The 23,715-nt window shown below is 41.1% G+C and overlaps 1 protein-coding gene and 1 pseudogene across 4 annotated transcripts in view; both read right to left on the reverse strand.

Annotated features, from left to right (window-relative positions):
* SART3 (spliceosome associated factor 3, U4/U6 recycling protein) overlaps positions 1-23,122 on the reverse strand; it is a 55,796-nt gene extending 32,674 nt beyond the window's left edge. The window contains exons 1-4 of one of the 4 annotated variants that reach the window (XM_071209826.1): positions 22,574-23,112; positions 3,219-3,283; positions 3,003-3,129; positions 1,857-1,961 (exon numbers count right to left, since the gene is read on the reverse strand). In XM_071209826.1, the coding sequence (XP_071065927.1) occupies positions 1,857-1,961; positions 3,003-3,045 (148 nt within the window). In that variant the 5' untranslated portion in view covers positions 3,046-3,129; positions 3,219-3,283; positions 22,574-23,112. Of the gene's footprint in view, positions 1-1,856; positions 1,962-3,002; positions 3,130-3,218; positions 3,284-5,335; positions 5,355-22,573 lie in introns of those variants that run through there. The other 3 variants (XM_071209827.1, XM_023592187.3, XM_058281488.1) reach the window with 3 other exon arrangements.
* On the reverse strand, positions 13,526-14,678 carry LOC139437014 (DEP domain-containing protein 1A pseudogene; annotated as a pseudogene).
* Positions 23,123-23,715: the final 593 nt, after the last annotated feature.

Genomic DNA, 23,715 nt, shown 5'->3' on the forward strand with positions numbered 1-23,715 from the left:
CCTGTAAAGGCTTTTTAAAAGCATTCTGTCCATAACACCGACTGATAACGGTTCTCAATGGATGTAGAGAAAATACTTAAGGTAACTATACTACAAATAGGAAAGAGAGGGAGAGTAAAGGGACTTTAAAAGGAGGTAAGGTTTCTACAGCATCACTTGCCCTGGCAAAATGTCAGGTCTGGAACAAGAGTGATCTTTATGGTGATGGAATAGTACTGTATCTTTCTTTTTTTGGGTCTAATTTCATTTACTTAGTATAATGTTTTGGGTTTTTTTGTCTGAAATTAACATCCTGATTGCAGTGGTGGTTACACAAAATATCACAGAACTTTACACACACATTTTACTCATGTTAATTTCCTGGTTTTGATTTTATACTGTAGTTGTGTAAGATGTTCCCCATTGGGGAAACTGGGAGAATACACGTGACTTCTCTGTTCTTCCAGCTTCCCGTGAAATTTATAATTACAGTCATCCTCATTATTCAAGGATTCTTTATTTGCAAATTCACCAACTCACTAAAATTTACTAGTAACCCCAAAATCAATAACTGAAGTGTTTTCGCAGTCATTCATGGACACACAAAGAGCAGTGAAAAATCTGAACCAGTCAATGCTCATGGTCTCAGCTGAGGTCTCATACTGTAAACCAGTGTCCTTTGTAAAGTATATTCAGTGACACATTTTTAGCATTTTTGTACTTTTTTTGGTGATTTCCCTGTTTAAAACGGACCCCAAGCATAGTGCTCAAGTGCTGTCCAGGTATTCCTAAGAGCAAGAAGGCTGTGATGTGCTTTAGGGAGAAAAACATGTGTGCTGGATAAGCTTCATTCAGACATGAGTTGTAGTGTTGTTGACCATGAGTTCAATGTTAGTGAGTCAACAATATACATTAAATAAGGAATTTTAAATGGAAACAAAATGATAAAAGGTTATATATTGATGTGTTGATGAAATGTTATGATCAAAAGTTTGTAGGGGGAAATGGACTTGGCCCAGTGGTTAGGGCATCCGTCTACCACATGGGAGGTCCGCAGTTCAAACCCCGGGCCTCCTTGACCCGTGTGGAGCTGGCCCACGTGCAGTGCTGATGTGCGCAAGGAGTGCCCTGCCATGCAGGGGTGTCCCCCGCGTAGGGGAGGCCCACGCGCAAGGAGCACACCCCATAAGGAGAGCCGCCCAGCGCGAAAGAAAGTGCAGCCTGCCCAGGAATGGTGCCGCCCACACTTCCCATGTGCTGACTACAACAGAAGCGGACAAAGAAACAAGACGCAGCAAACAGACACAGAGAACAGACAACCGGGTGGGGGGGAAGGAATTAAATAAAATAAATAAATCTTAAAAAAAAAAAAAAAAAGTTTGTAGGGACCTAATCCTGTACTTCCCTGAGGAGCAATAATTCACTATTCACTAACCAATATTTGCTGCAACTTTATAAAACATCACTACCATAAATAACAAGAATCGACTGGCTGTATTTCAAAATTAATAGTTTTTCAGGTTTTTTTTAAATATTAAAAAAAAATACATTCTGTCTAAAACCTCTTGGAAAAAATTCAGCGTGTTAAAGGTAACCTTTAACCACCCATGTGCATTCTGCCTGCCAGATAAATGCTAGGCCTGAATATAGTTATTCTATTACAAATACTTCTTTCATTTTTATTTTAAAACCTAACACCCTGATCAACTGAAGACCTCAGACGAAGATAGAAGTAACTGACCTCAAATCTTTCTGATTGCTAGATTAGTGCTCTCTTGTGGGCAGATCTCACAATACAATCTAAGACAGCAGAGACTGATGCTTGGTGACACAGTCAGAAATCAGGGAACCCTAGAAAATGCCCACGGGGAACTTACAAATGTAATCCTGCACGGCTTTCTCAAAGAGGTCGTATACGTGCTCTCTGTCCAGGCTGTCTAGGGCCATGCTGATCTCATCATGTAGCCACTCCAGCCAGAGCTCTACGAGAAAACAGCAACTCTTACATTACCACTTCCCTCACCAAAGGACAGGCTGACAGCAGAGAACTTTACCAGGAGTCACAAGCGCACAAACATTTCATCCACTTACACAACATGGCGGTTCATGAAAATTCAACTGTTAAAACCTGAACCAACATACAGAAAGTCTTTTGCTTCCAAATAAGATCATAACATCCTATACCTGTTGGGCATTTTGATTTTTTGCAAAGTACTTATACATACATTTTTCTCTTTCTGCTTTTATCATAACCCTGGAAGGAATGTTTAATAGCAAGATTAATAATAGCAACACCTATCTAAGCATTTAAGACAAGCCAGGCATGCATGCATTGTGTTATGCACAGAACAGTTTGTCTAATCCACGCATTGAAAGCTGAAACTACTGTCATCCTTTTTTTTTACTGCTGGGAAAACTGAGTCTTAGAGTGTTTACATAGCTCGTGTAAAGTCACACAGCTAGTAAATAGTATGCATAGCCAGGACTGAATCTAGACAATGATTTCAGCATCCATACTTAGCAATTACGCTTTGCAGGGAGTGGGCAGGGTGTAAGGGGGAAAGCATAGTTGGATCTAGGACCAAGCTTTTCTGACTCCTGCCCAAAGGATAATATTATACATATTCATGAAAATTTAAGTACAAGGATACTCAGTGCAATTTTTTCTAAAAAGCAAATGAGTAAAAACAACTAAATGCCCAATTATTATGAAATTACTCTGGTATGAAACAATAACCTTAAAAATTATTTCTAGAAGTTTAATTATAATATATTTACAATTTTCTGGTTCTGACAGAATGGGTTAAAGACATAATGGAACAAAGAATAGAGAAAAAACGGTGGTGGGGGGAGTTACACAGAAAATTTTTGCCATAATGTTAAGATTACTGGGGTTTCTTCTTTCCACTATACTATATTTTCCAAATTTTCTATGAGGATGCCTACTTGCAACATTGAAAAAATGGCAAACTCTTCTTTAATTTTCTGTGTTTATAAAAGCAGACTGACAGCTGAAGTATTACCTTCAGTCAAAGGAAAGATCTCACTCATCTTCTGGCGGGCCATCCTCACTTTGGTAAGCTCCCCCTCCAGCCGGAGTAACTTAATGAGGTCCACATGGCAGTTGTAGTCATAGATATTGATGGACAGCTAAATGGAAAAGTAACAGAGGTTAAAATTAAAAATGCCCTCATCAAAATAATTTAGCTTTTGTCACCAGTGAGTGGCAACACACTTACCTGTCAAAAATTCAAAATAAATGTGTTATCTGGAAAAGCCACTGAAACATCTACGCAACACTTACCTACAGAAAAAGGAAGACAAAATGATGACAGAAGAGACTTTTCATAATAAACACAAAGGGCCCCCAAATTTGTTACTGGATCCTGTTAAAACATATTTGGGTTCTCTCTGAAATAAAGGAGGCATTTTAACGATGGCAGGTTATTAACTTTAACAAATTAATTAACTTTTCTAAGTCTCCATTTTCTCATCTACAAAATGGGGATAATACTATTTCCTAACTCATAAAGTTGTTGTAAGGATTTAAAAGGTAGTTTTGTAAGGTGTTTAGCACAATGACAGGTACATCACAAGAACCCTTTTATTTTACTAAACAAAAAAAAAAAAGATGAAAACTCTCATTGGAGAAACAAGAATGGCAAAAGGATGGTATCTGTGGAGGATGAGTTGTAGGTAGATAAAGGTTACTTTTCAAAATAAAAATTAAAACAAATTACTTTTTTAAAAGATAAGGGGGAAATTGAAAGAGTCACTAGCCAACCTATCCTAAAAGAGGGACTAAAGAAAAGTTCTTTACATAGAAAGGAAATTATAAAAGAAGGAATCTTGGAGCATCAGGAAGGAAGATAGAATGAAAAAGGCAGAAATATGGGCATGTACAATAGACAATCCTCCTAAGATTGTGTTTTAACAAGACAATGATATTTAAAAGAAGGAATGAGGGAAGTGGATTTGGCCCAATGGTTAGGGAGTCCGCCTACGACATGAAAGGTCCAGGGTTCAAACCCAGGGCCTCCTGACCCATGTGGTGAAGCTGGCCCCCGTGCAGTGCTGATGCGCGCAAGGAGTGCCGTGTCATGCGGGGTGTCCCCCGTGTAGGGGAGCCCCACGCACAAGAAGTGCACTCTGTAAGAAGAGCCCTCCAGCACGAAAAAAGTGCAGCCTGCCCAGGAATAGCATTGCACACACGGAGAGCTGACAGCAGCAAGATGACACAACAAAAAGAGACACAGATTCCGGGTGCCCTGACAAGAATGCGGACACAGAAGAACACACAGCCAATGGACACAGAGCAGACAACTGGGGAGGGGCAGGGAAGGGGAGAGAAATAAATAAATAAATAAATCTTTAAACAAATAAATAAATAAAAGAAGGGATGATAAAAATTTTTAAAAAGTAAAACAAAAAAAAATTAAAAATAAGAGAAAGGATGGTAAGGGGACCTAATGGAAATAAGGTTTCCAGACTTAACTCAAAGTGGTAAAAGATCCTAAGAGACTGTAAGTCAAATATGTATATTGTAATATCCAGAATAACTACTAAGAAAATGATACAAAGCAATATACCTAAAAATACTATAAATAAATCAAAATGGAGCCCTAAGAAATGCTCAAGTAACCTAAAGGAAGACAGGAAGAGAGAAATAGAAGAACAAGAAACAGAGAAAACAAATAGAAACAAATAATAAAATGGTAAACTTAATAAGTAAAGTATTAATAATTACTTTAAATGTAAAAAAGATCTAAGTACACCAATTAAAAGGCAGAGAATGGCAGGCTGGATTTTTTTAAAAAGCACAACCCAACCATATGCTGATACAAAAACTCACTTCAGGGAAGGAGATGTAGCTCAAGTGATAGGGCTTCCACCTAACATATGGGAGGACCCAGGTTCAATCCCTGGGGCCTCCTGGTGAAAAAGAAGAAGAGAAAGCGTACTTGCGCGGTGAGCCAGTGCCCAAGTAGCAAGTCAGTGCCTGTGTGGTGAGGTGAGTGCCCACACAGCAAGTCGAATGCCCACATGGTGAGCCAGTGCCCGCCACGTGAGTCACATAGCAAGACGATGACCCAAAAAAGAAAGACGAAGGAGAGAGTCAAGGTGAAGCATGGCAGAAACTAGGAACTGAGGTACCTCAGGGAACCTCTCTCCACATTAGAGGTCCCCAGGATTGAATCCCAGTGAATCCTAGAGAAGAAAAAAATGAGAAGACCAAAAGAGAAATAGATACAGATCACAGAATGAATGGATAAAGACAGTAAAAACAACAGGGTGGCAGGAGGGGGAAAGGAAGAGGGGAATGAATAAATAAATAAATCTTAAAAGAAATACTCACTTCAAATTCAATGACAGGGAAGGGGATATAGCTCAGTGGTCGAGCACCTGCTTCTCATGTACGAGATCCCAGGTTCAATCCCCAGTACCTCCTTTTAAAAAAAAAAAATTCAACAACATAGGCTGGTTGAAAGTAAAAGTAAAAGGATGGAAAAATATACCACACGAACATTTTTTAAAAAAAGCAAACATGGTAATATTAACATATAAAATATCAGAGCAAAGGAAACTAGTAGAGGGAGTAGAAGTGGCTCAAGCTGTTGAGCACCCGCCTCCCATACGGGAGATCCTCGGTTCAGTTCCTGGTGCCTCCTGAAAAAACAAAAACAAACAACAAGCAAATGATAAAACCAACTCAGAGTCACCCAGGACAAATAACAAGGAGATGATGATGGACAATGGCCATTCCAAGGAACAGAGTCTGCAAATGCAAGCAAGATAGTGCCAACCATCTGCCCCATGGCATCTAAGCCCCCTCTTAATTAGAGGTGGAGTGCACATCACCATCCAAGAATCCTCAGGACTGGAGAACAAACGATAGACTAGAGCAGACTTACTGGTATTCTACTATAGACTTGTTGTGATTCTAGCAATGGAAGAACTTACTGATCACTGATGTGGAGGCAGTGGCCACTGGAGGTTCTGAGGGGAGGAAGAGGGAAAAACAGATGCAATATGGGGACATTTTCAGGACTTGGGAATTGTCCTGAAAGACAGATACAGGCCATTATATATCTTGCCATAACTTACAAAATTGTGCAGGAGAGAGTGTAAACTCAATGTAAACTCTAATCCATGCTTAGTGGTAGTGCTCCAAGTGTGTTCGTCAATTGTAAAAAAAGTACCACACTAATGAAGGATGTGTTAATGTGGGAAAATATGGGAGGAGTAGGGAGCAGGGTATACGGGAACCCCCTACATTTTTTATGTAACATTTATGTAATATAAGTATCTCTTTAAAAAATTTTTTAACTCTATTAAAAAAAAAAAATAAACCTCAGGGAAGCCCACGTGGCTCTGTAGTTTAGTGCCAGCTTCCTACATACAAGGTCCCAGTTCAATCCCTGGTACCTAAAAAAAAACGAAAAAAAAACTGACAAGAGCTTAAAGGAAAAATAGACTAGAACATCCACAAATGTATTTGGGGGCTTCAATACCCGCTTCTTTCAAGAAGCTGAGAGAACTGCTAAGCAGAAAAAAACACAGCATAGAAAAACTCAACACCATCACCAACTAATAGGATTTGACTGACATATAAGAACACTCCAACAACAGCAGAATGTTCAAGTGCACCTGGAACATTCAGCAAGAGAAATCATATCTGGACCATAAAATGAACCTCAACAAATTATAAAAGAAATGAAATTACACAGAGTACGTTTTCTTACTGTAATGGAATCAAATTAGAAATCACTGGCAAACACAATAGGAAAATCTCTAAGCACTTGGAAATTAGCAATACACTTACAAATAAAGTATGGGTCAAAGAGGAAATCTCAAGGAAAATTAAAATACATAGACCTGGGAGAAAAGGGAAACACAATGTAAGATGCAGCTAAAGTAGAGAGAAGAGAAATTTTTAGAGTTAAATATGCACAGGAGAAAAGGTCTCAAATCAATAATACAGATTCTTACCTCAAAAAATTAGAAAAAGAGCAAAATAACCCCAAACAAGCAGAAAGGAGGAAATAATAAGAGCAGAAATTAATGAAATTACAAAGGGGAAAATAATAGAGAAAAATCAGTGATACAAATAGCTGGTTCTTTGAGAGAGAAAAAAATCAATCAATTTGATAAACCTCTAGCCAGACTGACAAAAATTTAAAAGATGACACATATTGCCAGTATCAGGAAACAAGGGGTATCAGTAAAGAACCTGCAGTCATTACAAGGATAGTAAGGGAACACTACAAATAACTTTATACTCATAAATTCAACAACTTAGCAAAAACAAACCAATTCCTCAAAACGCACAAACTACCAAAATTCAACCAGGATTAAATACATAATCTGAAGAATCCTATAACCATTTAAAAAAGTTGAATCCATAATTTCAAAGCTCCTAAAAAAAAGAAGTCTTCAAACCCATATGGTTTACTGGACAAAATCCAACTATTTGTGATTAAAAATTCAGCAAGGGGAGTGGATGTAGCTCAAACAGTTGAGTGCCTGCTTCCCAAATAGAAGGTCCCAGGTTCAATCCTTAGTGACTCCCAAAAAACAAGAACAACAAGCAAACAAATGAAAAAACCAACTCAGTGGTTGTGCGCCGGCTTCCCATATATGAGGTACCCCCAACATAGGAGATCCCGGGGTTCAATCCCCAGCCCTGGCACCTAAAAAAAAAAAAAAAAAAATTCCAGCAATTCAGGAATAGAGGGTATCTCGCCCTGAAGTAGTCAGAGTAGACATCATACCAAATCCTCAAGACTGAGGAATGAACAAATATAAGCAGGGAGTGTAACAATGGACCAAAGCAGATTTACTGTCACTCTACTTTTTATCTTGTGTTAATGGAGTAACTTGCAACATTGATATAAATACAGTGGTTGCCAGGGGTTTAAAGCGGAGGGGAAAGGATGAATAGGTGGACCACAGGACATTTTTAAGGTAGTGAAACTGTTCTGTTTGATACTGTAATGATGGACACATGACACGTACATTTGTCAAAGCCTATAAAACCATACAGCACAAAATGTAAACCATAATGTAAACTACAGACTTTGGTTAGTATCAGTGCTTCAGTACTAGTTCATCAATTTTTTTTTAACAAATGTACCACACTAACGTAAAATGTTAATAGGGGAAACTATGTATGTGTAGTGGTGATGGTATCTTACGGGAACTCTCTGTACTTTCTGTGTAAATCTAAAACTTCTCTCGGGAAACGGACTTGGCCCAGTGGTTAGGGCGTCCGTCTACCACATGGGAGGTCCGCGGTTCAAACCCCGGGCCTCCTTGACCCGTGTGGAGCTGGCCATGCGCAGTGCTGATGCGCGCAAGGAGTGTCCTGCCACACAGGGGTGTCCCCCGCGTAGGGGAGCCCCACGTGCAAGGAGTGCGCCCCGTAAGGAGAGCCGCCCAGCGCGAAAGAAAGAGCAGCCTGCCCAGGAATGGCACCGCCCACACTTCCCGTGCCGCTGACGACAACAGAGGCGGACAAAGAAACAAGACGCAGCAAATAGACACAGAGAACAGACAACAGGGGGAGGGGGGAGAATTAAATACATAAATAAATCTTTAAAAAATAAAAATAAAAACTTCTCTCAAAAAATAAAAGAATAGAGGGTAACTAACTCAACTTGATAATGAGCATTTATAACAAACCTACAGCTAACATCATTCTTAATGATAAAAGGTTGAATGCCTCTTAAATGAGGAGCAAGGGAAAGAGGTCCACTCTTGCCACTCTTTTTTAACATATTCCTAGATGTTCTAGCCAGAGTGATAAAGCAAAAAAAGAAAAGATAAACATATTGGAAAGGAAGAAATAAAACTCAAAATTTGCAGGCATGATTGTCTATATCGAAAATCTCATCAAGGAATATTAATAACAACTCCTAGAATAAGTTTAGCAAGGTCGCAGGATACGAGATCAGTACACAGAAATCATGCAGTAAACATGGCAACTGCCATGTAATTCAACAAATTGCATGCTTCAACATTTTCCCCAGAAAAATAAAAATATGTTCATACAAACACCTGTGCATGAATGTTCACAGGAGTTTTATTTGCAACAGTCAAAAACTGGAAACAACCCAGAGGTCCTTTAATGGATGGTTAACTGTGGTACATTCATACCATGGAATACCACCCAGCCACAAAAAGGAATAAGCTGGGAAACGGACTTTGGCCCAGTGGTTAGGGCGTCCGTCTACCATATAGGAGGTCCGCGGTTCAAACCCCGGGCCTCCTTGACCCGTGTGGAGCTGGCCATGCACAGTGCTGATGCACGCAAGGAGTGCCGTGCCACGCAAGGGTGTCCCCCGCGTGGGGGAGCCCCACGCGCAAGGAGTGCGCCCGTGAGGAAAGCCGCCCAGCGTGAAAAGAAAGTGCAGCCTGCCCAGGAATGGCGCCGCCCACACTTCCCTGCCGCTGACGACAACAGAAGCGGACAAAGAAACAAGACGCAGCAAATAGACACCAAGAACAGACAACCAGGGGAGGGGGGGAAATTAAATAAATAAATAAATCTTTAAAAAAAAAAAAACAAAAAGGAATAAGCTAATGATACACGCAACTCAGATAAATTTAGAGGGAATTATGCTCAGTACAAAAAAAAACAATTCTAAAAGGTTATATACTGATTCTAGTATGATTCCATCTATATAACATTCTTTTTAAGAATTCAAAAGATATTTAGGGAATGGGTGTCACTCAAGCAGTTAAGCTCACACCTCCCACACGGGAGGTCCCAGGTTCAGTTCCCTGTGCCTTCTGGGAAAAAAAAAAAATCAACAAGCAAAACAAGCAAAAAAACCAACTCAGGGAAGCCGATGTAGCTTGGTGGTTGAGTGCCAGCTTCCCAGAGACAAGGTCCCAGGTACCTCAAAAAAAAAAAAAAAAAATGGAGAAAATGAAATTACTGATGCAAGTAAAATCTCATTTTAAATATATGTATACAAACACACATTTTTATATATGGTATAAAAACATATATATGAATAGATCAAGTTTGGAAAAAGTACATTTAGCAGTTGACAATTGACTTTTCCAATATTCTACATTCTTACTCTGAGAAAGAAATAACATTAAATAAGTAGTACTTTAGCTAATATCCGTAAGCATATATGCAAATAAGTTTTTTTGAAACTTACTTTTTTTAAGATTTTTTATTTATTTCTCTCCCCCACTGCCCCATGTCTGCTGTGTCCATTTGCTATATGTTCTTCTGTGTCCACTTGCATTCTTGTCAAGAGCACCAGGAATCAGCATCTTTTTTTTAGATTTTTTCATATTTCTTTCTCTCCCCTTCCCCGCTCTCCCCCCCCTCCAGTTGTCTGCTTTCTGTGTCTATTTGCTGTGTGTTCTTCTGTGTCTGCTTATATTCTTGTCAGCAGCAACAGGAATCTGTGCCTCTTTTTGTTGTGTCATCTTGCTGCATCAGCTCTCCGTGTGTGTGGCACCATTCCTGGCAGGCTACACTTTTTTCACACTGGGAGGCTCTCCTTACATGGCGCACTTCTTGCACGTGGGGCTCCCCTACGCGGGGGATACCCCTGCATGGCACGGCACTCCTTGCGCACATCAGCACTGTGCATGGACCAGCTCATCACACAGGTCAGGAGGCCCTGGGCTTGAACCCTGGTCCTCCCGTGTGGTAGGCGGCCGCTCTATCCACTTCCCTTTGTCTCTTTTTGTTGCATCATCTTGCTGCCACGAGCTCTCCATGTGTGTGGCGCCACTCCTGGGCAGTCTGCACTTTTTTCGCGCATGGCAGCTCTCCTTACAGGACGCGCTCCTTGCGTGTGGGGCTCCCCTACGTGGCACAGCACTCCTTTCGTGCATCAGCACGGTGCCATGGGCCAGTTTACCACATGGGTCAGGAGGCCCTAGGTTTGAACCCTGGACCTCCCATATGGTGTGCGGGTGCTCTGTCAGTTGAGCCAAATCTACTTCCCAAGTTATGTTCTTTTAAAACCGAATTACAGCTTAAACCTGAAGAATTCACGTCAGTTTTCAAAATGTAAATAAAATTCTAGCACACATTGTGGCAGCTTTTCCAATAGTTGTACAAAAGGGAAAAGATTGTTTCTAGTTAAATATTTGTTATCACTTATTCTACTATTATTTGCTCCTAGCCAAGATCCAATAGTTACACATTGGAAATGTGTTTATTAAACTATTTTGACACCTCCTAATATATAGTTTACTTAGGAAAACCTTAATAATAAACTTCCTTTTTATAGTAGCTAGATTCTCAGATACAGCTTATTTATCAAAGTTCTGTTAAGTATCACATAATTCTTAATGCAGGTAGTATCTTAGACTACAAAACTTAGGGTTTTCATAAAACCAGCATTCGATGCTTAGTTGTAGGTTTGTCATCAAAAAGTGCTGCTTCAGAAAGTGGACTTAGCCCAGTGGTTAGGGCATCCATCTACCACATGGGAGGTGCACGGTTCAAACCCCGGGCCTCCCTGACCCATGTGGAGCTGGCCCATGCGCAGTGCTGATGTGCACAAGGAGTGCTGTGCCACGCAGGGGTGTCCCCCGCATAGGGGAGCCCCACGCAGAAGGAGTGAGCCCTGTAAGGAGAGCCGCCCAGCATGAAAGTACAGTCTGCCCAGGAATGGCACCGCACATACAGAGAGCTGACACAACAAGATGATGCAACAAAAAGAAACACAGATTCCCTTGCCTCTGACAACAAAAGCAGACAAAGAAGATGCAGCAAATAGACACAGAGAACAGACAACCGGGTGGGGGTGGGGGGGAGGATAAATAAATAAATAAATCTTAAAAAAAAAAGTGCTACTTCACACTCTGGTTGGAAATCTTTTCTGATACATCCATGAATATTCCTTGTGAAACTGTTTTTTCCCTTTTCTCTTTTAGAGGCAATCTCTTATTTTAAATAATATTCTCTAAAAATTCTGCAATTGCAGTTTGAGAATTAGAAACTTTTTGTTCATTAAATTCCTGAGCACAAATCTGCTTATGGTATAAGTAGTTGGCAAAGGAACAAGCAGTCCATCTGCAGGATTTTTTGACTCTTTCTTAAGTAGTCAAAATGTTTCTCTACTGCAGTTTGTAAAGAGGATACTTGAAGAATTTCCTGATGATCCATTAAGAAAGAAACTAATCTTGCAGCAAGAATCTCATCCAGATCGATTTTATCAGCACAGCACCGATGTTTTGTAGCCTAAGATACTAACTGAATTAAAAACACCCAGAAAAAGTATGTATCATCAGAGATATTGTACCCATTGCATCATGAAGTTTGGGCATATCAACATTTGACTCATATGTGAAATCATACACATTAAAAGCTGAAGCTTTCTACAATTTGCTGGGGGATGTAACAAGCAACATAATTGTAGTGCATTGATGGCAACCTTCTCCTAAACGATGCTACAACAAATTTTGTGGGCCAGGCAACATAAAAGCTGGAGAGAAAGAATTTTCTGAAAGTTCTACTGTACTTTTGTAATCTTCTATTGTTGGTGCTAGACTCAACCAGGTTCACTTTCCATAGCTATCTGTATATTTGTGCTGCCTTGTCCAAGATGATTGACATGATTTGGTTTCATGCTCATTTCAGCCACTGGTATATTGAAAGAGTAGCTATTCTTTCTTATACTACTTCTTAAAATCAAACTCTGAGATCTACAAAGCTGCTTTGGCTTGCATTGCCCTACTACACAATTCCCCCTCATCTTTTTTTTTTTTTTAACAATACACTTTTTTTTTTTTAAGATTTATTATTTCTTTCTTTCCCCTTCCCCCGCCCCTCCCCCGCCCCCCCCCCCCCCCCACAATCTGCTCTCTGTATCCATTGGCTGTGTGTTCTTCTGTGTCTGCTTGCATTCTCGGCGGCACCAGGAATCTATGTCTCTATTTGTTGCTCCATCTTGCTGCGTCAGCTCTCCATTTGTGCAGCACCACTCCTGGGTGGGCCGACGCTTTTTTCACACAGGGCGGCTCAATGCAGGCTGCACTCCTTGTGTGGGGGGCTCCCCTACACGGGGGACACCCCTGTGTGGCATGGCACTCCTTGCATGCAGCAGCACCATGCATGGGCGAGCTAACCACACGGGCCAGGAGGCCCTGAGTTTGACCCTTAGACCTCCTATACGGTAGGCGGAGGCTCTATCAGTTAAGCCACGTCTGCTTCCCTCCCCCTCATCTTGAACAAAGTAGAAGTTCTCTTAAAATCAATACAGGGTGGCTTTTGAATATCTTCCTCTAAATGAAGATTCTCTATATATTCTTATTTGGGCTTAGACTCTAAAAATTGTTTATTAGTTTGTCCTTCTATGTTCAGAAAAGACTGATGGAAAATACTGGAGACCTCCTTACCTGAACTCCCTGGAACATCTACAATTCCTTCCAAAGAACAGAACCTTGGTCTGATGTTAAAAGGTAGAACATGCATACTACTTAAGCCTATTAAATTATAACAACTTCCTCCCATTACATCATTAGCACTTGGTCTTGTTTCTTAAATTAACTAGCTGTATTTTCTTAGCATATCTTTCTTGAAATCCTTGATCATTTATCTGCAGGCTCTCAACAGACTATGATTCTTCTTTATTTTTGTCTTTATGAAGCAGACTGAAAAGATGACACTCAGTTGATCTGAAGGAATTCAAACTGTTTAGGTGAAGGATCTTTGAAGACTGTGGATCAGTCTGAATTTTACGTTTCCCCTGGGTCTATATGAACCTGTGATGTAGCCACAACCAACGAAAATATTCACAAATAATTCATAATACCCAAAGTTAAGTACAGGCTCAGGAAGATCTACAAAATAATCTGCAATTATTCTGAATACATCTCTTTCAAATCGAACATAAATTGGGGTGATTCATATCATTACTCTTGGCCAGTTTGCCTGACACCTCATGGCAGATAATAACCAGTGAAGGAGTTCATGACTGATTGGTCTGGTTGTGTAACCACTCCGTGTTTACTTGTATTGATCATGTTGTTCATTAAATACTAAAGAATAACTTGTATTGGATTTATGACTTCTTCCAGAGATGGCCCATTAGATCAGAATAATATATCTCCAAACTTCAACATCTTGCTGGCTTACTTCTATATGATCAACTGTTTCCTTGATCTTCATCAATTATTTCACACTTTAATTTCTCTGTATTTTCCTGAAAGAAACGTAATCCATGCTTTTTAGAAGTTGTACAAGGTATATTTCGTACTTTTAAAAAACTATCTTTATCATTAGATAAGTTCTCTAAACTCTTTTTTCTCAATTCTGGATACCTTCGTAAAAAGGGTTTAAATGGAAAAGTTGTAGGAAATCTGAATAAGTGATTATTGTCACTGAGATTTTCTGATCTCCATCTACCTTTGATATCTTCAATTATATGATACTTAAGAAAATTTCTCAACAGTTGAATAGTCTGTCACTTGTAACTTCAGGACCAAAGTTGTTATTATTTCTTAATAGGTTATAAAGCCAATCTATTGCTTCACCTGCTGTGAAACAACTGCCATATTTTTTTAAAGTATTGCCTATGTTTTCTGAAAGGCATTTCTGATAGAAAAGATGTGGTAACTTCACTCAACAGCTTGGTGGCCTAATAAGGCCTGGGGGGCACACCTCATTCTCCATTCCACATACTGGGCCCAGATCTCTGACAGCACTGGGTACCACTCATGGCTGCAGAAGGTGACTTGCAGTGACCATGGCGCACATGTTGATTCTATAATGTTCTTGAAATGGCAAAATTATAGAAATAGAGAACAGATGAGTGGGTGACAGGAGGTCAGGAACAGTGGCTATAAAAAGGGCAACAAGTCCTTATGACGATGACACTTCTATATCTTGAATGTGTGTGTTGTCAATATCTGGGTTGTGATATTGTACTATAGTTTTGCACAATGTTACCACTGAGAGCAGATGTAGCTCAACTGGTTGAGCACCTGCTTCCCCTGTACGAAGTCCTGAGTTCAATCTCTGGTACCTTCTAAAACCAAACAAACAAAAAAACCAACTCTCATTAAGGAACAGATGTAGGTTGAGCGCCTGCTTCCCATGTACACGGTCATCCCTGATACCTCCTAAAATAAAAATAAATAAGGGAAGCAGACTTGGCCCAATGGACAGGGCATCCGCCCACCATATGGAAGGTCCATGGTTCAAATCCCGGGCCTCCATGACCCATGTGGAGCTGGCCCACGCGCAGTGCTGATGCGCGCAAGGAGTGCTGTGTCACGCAGCGGTGTCCCCCGTGTAGGGGAGACCCACGTGCAAGGAGTGCTCCCCATAAGGAGAGCAACCCAGTGCGAAAGAAAGTGCAGCCTGCCCAAGAATGGCACACACGGAGAGCTGACACAACAAGATGACACCAACAAAAAGAAACACAGATTCCCGGTGCCTCTGATGAGGACAGAGGCGGTCACAGAAGAACACACAGCGAATGGACACAGAAAGCAGACAACTGGGGGGAGGGGGAAAGGGGAGAAAAATAAAAAAATAAATATTTAAAAATAAATAAAAGCGCTGAGCACAGTGACCAGTAAAGAATGCATTCATTAAAGTACTAATCCCTTCTTTTAAAAAAATTTAAAATGTTACCACTACAGGGAACTGGGTAAAATGTACACAAGATCTCTATTATTTCTTTTTTTTTTTTTAGATTTATTTTTATTTTACTTATTTCCACCCCCCTTGTCTGCTCTCTGGGTCCATTCGCTGAGTGTTGTTCTGTGTATGCTTGTATTCTTGTCAGCAGCACCACTCCTGGACAGGCTGTACTTTCTTTCATGTGGGGCAGCTCTCCTTCCAGGGCACACTCCTTGCGCGTGGGGCTCCCCTACACGGGGAACACCCCTGCGTGGCAAGGCGTTCCTTGTGCACATCAGTACTGCGAGGGGGCCAGCTCACCACACGGGTCAGGAGGCCCTGGGTTTGAACCCTGGACCTCCCATATGGTAGGCAGACGCTCTATCCATTGAGCCAAATCTGCTTCCCTCTATTATTTCTGACAACAGCATGGATATCTAAAATTATCTCAAAATAAAATGTTCACTTAAAAAAAAAAGCTATTATATAAATTAAGGTAGGGGTTATCTTAAGTCTCTACACCAAGACTAGATTAGTATTTATCCTTCCAACACGTGGCACATTTCATCAATAAAAAGATAGCAAATTACCTATACTTCATTCAAGTAACAGTCAATGTACTCTAACAACGCAGATATTGGCTATTTCATTAAAACACAAAGACAGTCTATGAATTTGATAACTTGAACTTCAGAATAAAAATTCAGCAATTAACAAGCAAGTAAATGTTTGTGTTTTTTGGTGTGGTTTTTTGTTTTGTTTTAGTAAATCTTTAAATAGGGGAAAAAAATAACCAGGATTACAGGATTATATATGTATATACATACACACATATGTTTTAAACAAGAGCCCATTATCTTTCATTGTCGATTACAGTAATAAAAGGTCTTCCTTGGCTTCCCAGTGCCCTGAAACCATGCACAAATCCCTGCCTCACTTGGGAAGTATGCATGCCAGGACCCCCCACCTCTACAACCACACCTCAAACCTCTGGGCCCTCAACAGATTCCCATTTCTGTAACTCAGACATTCTAAGCTCTCTGATCTCAGGGGCTTGGCACCAGCTGCTCTTTGAGTATGTAAGGCTCTCCCCCAGCTCTTTGCATGACCACTCCTCTCAACCTTCAGGTATCTGATTAAATGTTACCTCCTCACAGAGACCTGGCCATCCTTTCTAAAGTAACCCCTACCTCCTACAAGATGCCTTCCATCTTATTATTATGCTTATTTCCATTAACTAAAGTCTCCATGAGACAGGCACCTCGTATCATGTACTGTTCACAGATAGTTGTCACTTATCCAGCACACAAAATTCAATTAATTAGAGGCCAATCTCACTCAAGAGCATGAATATAAAAATCCCTATTAAATTACTAATAATCCAGTAATATATAAAAAGAATAATAGAGAATGACCAAGCTGGGTTTATTCCAGGAATACAGGGGTGGTTTTACATTAGACAAGTCAATTATTATAGTTCTCCACATTAAGAGATTCAAAGAGAAAAAAAAAGAAAATGACCATCTCAATGCAGAAAAAACATCGGATAAAAATGTCCATTCATGATTAAAAATAAAATGTTAGCAAATAAGGAAAACAAAGCATTCCCTTAACCTGATAAAACAGCTACAGAAGTCCACAATAAATGACTCCTAATGATGAAATATTACAAGTTCTTTTAGAATCAGGATCAACACAAAGATCCCCAGTATTATCTTCTTTTCAATCCTGTACTAGAGGTCTGAGGCTGGGTCAGACAAGAAAAAGAAAATGACATAAGGAGAGAAAAGAGTGAAAATTATAATTATTCCCTGATAATGACTCTATAATAAACCAAAAATAATCTACAGACGCATCATTAGAAATAAAGAGCAAGATTAGAAAGAAGGCAAGCAGTAAAGGCTATGTATAAAAATCAATTACAGGGTGGCAGACTTGGCCCAGTGGTTAGGGCGTCCGTCTACCACATGGGAGGTCCGCAGTTCAAACCCCGGGCCTCCTTGACCTGTGTGGAGCTGGGCCGTGCGCAATGCTGATGCGCGCAAGGAGTGCCGTGCCACGCAGGGGTGTCCCTGCGTAGGGGAGCCCCACGTGCAAGGAGTGCGCCCTGTAAGGAGAGCCGCCCAGCGCGAAAGAAAGTGCAGCCTGCCCAGGAATGGTGCCGCACATATGGAGAGCTGGCACAACAAGATGACGCAACAAAAAGAAACACAGATTCCCGTGCTGCTGACAACAACAGAACAGAAGCGGACAAAGAAGATGCAGCAAATAGACACAGAGAACAGACAACCTGTGTGGGGAGAAATAAATAAATCTTAGAAAAAAAATAAATTACATTTCTATAAACTGGCAAGCTTAAAAATACATATACAACAGGGAAAAAAATTACACACACAGAGTACCTAGGGATACATTTAACAAAAGATGTACAAGACCTGGAGAAATATTTTTAAATTTTTTGAAAGATATCAAAGATCTAGATAAATTGAGACTACACCATGTCTGTAGAGAGAACAATCAATATGGCAAAAATGTCAATTCTCCCCCAAACAATCCATAAATTCAATGCAATTCCAATAAAAAACCTGACACGGTTTTCACAGACCTTGAAAAAAAATTATTCTAAAATTTATATGGAAGAGCCAAAATACACCTGAAGAAAAAAACAATTAAGTCAGAGGATTTGTTTTGCCAGATAGCAAGCCTCATCAATAGTAAATAAGACTGTGGAATTGGCAAGGGATAGACAAACTGACCAATGGAATAGGAGAGAGCGCAGAAACAAAACCCAAGCTGACGGAAAATGCACGACAGAGCTGGCACTGGTGGTATTCACTACAATGAATTCATGATCCATGATTTTAACTCCCAATTTGAAAAACACTAACTTAGAGATAACTCTTACAGGTGTTCAACAATAGCATTGTTCAATAGTAACAATGTTCATTTTCACTTCTAATGGGGAGGGGGGATGGACAAAACTTGGAAACAACCCAAATGCCCACTGAGAGGAGCAGAGGTAGACTAACTACATGAGTGAAAAATGAATGACCTGCAGCTACACGTAACACAGATAAATCTCAGGAAAAATGCTGAGTAAAAGCAGTCCCAGAAGATTATATAGAGTATGACACACTTTTAATAAGGCTCAAAAATAGACAAAAGCAAGCTATATTGCTTAGGAATATATACTTAGGTAATAAAACTATACACGTGTTCCTATGAAGCACAAAGATTCAAGAAAGTAGCTACCTGGTCTGTCTGGGGGTTTTTTTTGGCAGGGAGAGCACAGGAGTCAATGCAGAGCAATAGAATAGGGAAAAGCCCACAGATACTCTTAAAACAGAAGGGGTATTAAGTGGGTTCATTTGATCACCATACTTAATATTTTACACGTGACCTACTTTGTATGTATCAAATAACATACAAAAAGGTAATAAAAAAGAAACAATAACAGATAAGAACATGACCTATAATTTCAACAACAACAAAAAAAAACCCTCAAAACTTTTAACAAGGTTCTATTCATGAGTTATAAAATTTACCCCATACCATGATTACCAGAGGGGTTGAAAGAGCACTGGGCAACGTTAGGACATGAGTGGTATAATCCCTACTGATTTCGGTTTCCATGAAGTAGTAGTAATAAAATTTCCAGTTTCCAACTGGACTAACACAACATACTGATATTTCAAAACTGATTGTAGGGGAAGTAGACTTGGCTCAACGGATAGAGCGTCCGCCTACCACATGGAGGTCCACGGTTCAAACCCAGGGCCTCCTGACCCATGTGGAGCTGGCCCACATGCAGTGCTGATGCGCACAAGGAGTGCCATGCCATGCAGGGGTGTCCCCCACGTAGGGGGGTGCCCCGTAAGGAGAGCCGCCCACCGTGAAAGAAAGTCCAGCCTGCCCAGGAGTGGCGCCGCACACACAGAACTGACGCAACAAGATGATGCAACAATAACAACAAAAAAAAGAGACAAGCGGACACAGAATAACACACAGCAAGTGGACACAGAGAACAGACAACTGGAGCAGGGGTAGGTGTAAGGGGAGATTAATAAATAAAAAATAATAATAATGAAAAAAAACTTATTGTCAGGACTGTCACACAGGGAGCAGATGTGACTCAAACAACTGAGTGCCTGCTTCCCACATGGGTTCAGTTCCCAGTGCCTCCTAAACAACAACAAAAGCAAACAACAAGCAAAAACAAACAGAAAAACCAACTCAGGGGAGCCCATGATGTGGCTCAGTGGTTGAGCATCAATGCTCAATCCCGGCCCCTCCTCGTACCTGAAAATAAGACTGTCACACAAGTAACAAGAGCTAAAGAAGCGAGGTTTGTGAAAGATGTACTTTCTTCATTGCAGAACATTCAAGGTTATCCCGTCACACCATCATTCTCAACTCACTGGTATCTGAATGTGCTTTTTCAGTATGAAAGGGACTGGAGAGTCCTTGCTACTTAATGTCAGGAATGTCTATGAAAGTGCCACAAACATGAATACCAATTTTTAAAAAAAGGATAAAAATCACTAAAATAGAGGATCTGCCTCTAAGGTGGCTTTGGGTCTAAACTCCTGATGAAACCAGGTCAAAATAATGAAGATACTATATATGGGGAGGTGTTTCAAAAGCATGTTTATTAAATGCATACTGCAATGCATTTAAAAGAGACATTTCGGACCATTGACTATGGGGTGCAGTGATGCTCAGAGATGAACTTACCAGGTGCAATGGATGTATCACGATGATGGGAAAGAGTGTTGCTGTGGGGGGAGTGGGGGGCGGGGGCGGTGGGGTTGAATGGGACCTCATATATTTTTTTAATGTAATTAAAAAATAATAATAAATAAATATTAAAAATAAATAAATAAATAAATAAATAAAAGAGACATTTCCATAAAGGTCAATCAATACTCACACACACACACACACATATTCTGGTCTATTTAGTCTCAGAAAACCATTAGTGACAAAGAATGCTTTAAAGGAAAAGGAGGCTTCTTGACATAGATGTGGAATGGAGACAACCAAGCCAAGGTCCACAGGAAGGAGGAATACAGTAAGGATTAGAGTGGACTTAGTGATATTCTATTCGTGAACTACTGTGGTTAATAATCAAGAAAATGTGGCACTGGTGTGGAAAAAGTGGCCATGGTGGCTGCTGGGTGCAGGGAATGAGAGGAAGAGATGAGATGTGGAGGCATTTTCGGGACTTGGAGTTGTCCTGGGTGGTGCTCCAGGGACAATTGCCGGACATTGTATGTCCTCCCATGGCCCACTGGATGGAACGTGGGAGAGTGTGGCCTATGGTGTGGACCGCAGGCCATGGGGTGCAGCGATGCCCAGAGATGTACTCACCAGATACAATGGATGTGTCATAATGATGGGGGAGAGTGTTACTGTGGGGGGAGTGGTGGGGTGGGGGCGGTGGGGGTGAATGGGGACCTCATATTTTTTTAATGTAGTATTTTTTTAAAAATGAATAAATTGAGTAGAATTTGGAAAAAAAAATAAAGGAAAAGGAGGCTTAGCCAATACACAAAATTATCCACTGATTTCCTAACTCCCTAGCAGTGTGAAAAGTGCCACAACCTACCTGGACCTCAAATGAGAGTGGAGAAAAAAGAGAGGCCTGGTAGAAAAAAAACAACTGGTGCAATCACAGGAAAGGCAGGGAAAGGAGAGTGTAACTGACCTGTACATAGCACCTACTACGTGCCAAACTTGATCCCCACAAGAGCCCCATGAGAGGCACTATAACAATCCCCATTTTACCAACTGGGATAAAAGAGGCTAAGACTTGAAATAACTTGTCCAAGGTCTTTTGAGAGTGAGTGGATGACCTGAATGATGCACAGTTGCAAAGCTATATTCTTTGTACTGCATCATGCTGCACTGACAAATCTGCTTAAAGCACCATGAGGTGCTACTTTTAGTTTCAGCACCCAAACACAACTAATGATAGTCTTTCCTTTTGTTACATGGACAGATATCACAGCAAATCACGAGCTTTCATAAAATAAACACTCAAGGATGAGAAACAGAACATGCAGACATAGCAAGGCGAGTTTTTCACTGATCTATTTGGAAGTTACTCATCATTATGCTCCACTCTAAGAGCAGTTACAGCAGGAACTAGTGGTTGTGGGATTACGACCAGGTGGGAGGAAGGTTTGGAAAAATTGGAAAAATCATTATCTAAATCCCAGGACAAAGAGGATTAGGCCACGGGCCCTTCAGTTCACCAGAGCTTCTAAGCTCCATTCCACTCTCGGTGACCTAAGGAGCAGCAGGCAAAGACAGAAATCAGTATGCAGCCTCTGATGCTTCAGGGACTTCATCTCTCAGTTCCAAGCCCCCCTTCCTACTAAAACAGGTGATCTTCATAAAACAGGAAGGTCAAAAAGAGCTGGCTCATCGAAAAACCCACACTTAGAAGTATGATTTCAATATAGGCAGGGACACAGTAAGCTTGGCACCTAGAACCACAGTGTAACTGCTAATGAATGAAAGCGTTCTTACTTATAAAAAGGAAAACTGGAAACCCCGACTGGTTATTTTGACAATAAGATGTGATGATGAGTGAGATAAGCTAGCCAATGAATGATAGCATTATTTCATAACTTAATACAAATATCAGTTAAATTCAAAGTTTAATGCCTGACTCGCCACCTGTAGGACGTGTAATTTTGAGCAAGAATTCCCTCCACGAGCTTCAGATGCCTCCAATAAAACCGGGAAAACGCTATTCCCTTCACTGGGTCGTTGCTATGATTCAATGGAATAACGCTTACACAGCGCTCTGCACGCAGAAAGTGCTCAAATGATGGGAGCTACGGTGATTAAGAGTTTCTGCGGCTCCGGTGGTTTTATTACCGCGTCGGACCAGGTAGGCGCCCCAGGCGCAATAGGATGAGGGGCGAGCCGGGACCTAGGGGCCCGAGGGAAGGAGCCCGCTGCCCACCCCGGGCACACCTGCTCCTCCAGCCGCTCGATTTCCAGCTGGTTCTTCTCCTCCTCTTCGTCGTACTCCCACTCGTAGTCCCCCGGGGAGCTCTCGGCGGAGGAAGCCATGGCGTACTCCTCGTCCCCATCGCTCTCACTCACGCCTTCCTCCTGCTGATCCCACTCTGGCCCGATGGTCTTATACGTCGCAGCGGCCACAGCCCGAGATAACACTTTCCTCCTCGTCCTCGTCGACTTAGCCTCATCCTCCTCTCCCTCTGCCTTGGGCCCTGCCTTAGGTTCAGCCTCTGATTCTGAAGCTGTGGCTGCAGCCGAAGTCGCCATTTTGCGCCTCCGAAGATTCTCGGGTCTTGGCTCCGCCGCCGAAAACCGCTTTAAGTAGAAGCTGCCCGCGGCGTGCGCCTGATCAAAACCCCACTCTCTCTCCATCGAAAGGGAGATTGTGAGCCCTGGATGAACAGGAAAATCTCGACATACACTCAGTTCATACTATTTTTATATACTTATAAGAGCTCCAGACACAGGAACATCTCACTAACATGACATGTGTTCCGTTACAACTTCGGACAGAAGTTGGATCTTTGGACAGGAAGTGAGGGCCATAGAGGAGGTCATGGGGCCAGTATGATTAGGATTTGGAGCCATGTTTAGAAGGTCAAAGTGATTTCTTGGAACGAACCCCACTGCCTAGCCTGATCGGGCGCGTGGTTCAGTCTCCCGAACAACTGAGCCCGAAAGGCAGAGAAAACTCCAAGTCCTCAGGGAAGGATCGATAGCACCATTCATGAGAAAAATCCATTTCCGAAAAGGGTCTTCCCTTTACGTAATGACTGGTACGTATCAAGGTGTTAAATATTCTGAGTCCGATTTTATAAACTCACATTCTGCAAATCTGTATTAATTACACGACTAAACATTTATTTAGAAACTCAGTTGCCTGGTATTGTCATACGAATTTTGTCTGCGGTTGGTTTCTACATTGAGAAATATATAGAAATACGCATTTTTTAAAAAGCAGGGCATGGTATTCGCTTCCTTCGTAATTAAGCTTCCCATTTTTGAGGTAGTAAAGTATTATCTTGTTTATTGTTTTGGGCAACAATTATGTTTTGCTTTCTGTTAGTCCAGAGCCTAGTATAGCGCCCTGACAC

The sequence above is a fragment of the Dasypus novemcinctus genome, chromosome 19 (assembly GCF_030445035.2).
Source record: "Dasypus novemcinctus isolate mDasNov1 chromosome 19, mDasNov1.1.hap2, whole genome shotgun sequence".
NCBI classification, from domain to species: Eukaryota; Metazoa; Chordata; class Mammalia; order Cingulata; family Dasypodidae; genus Dasypus; species Dasypus novemcinctus.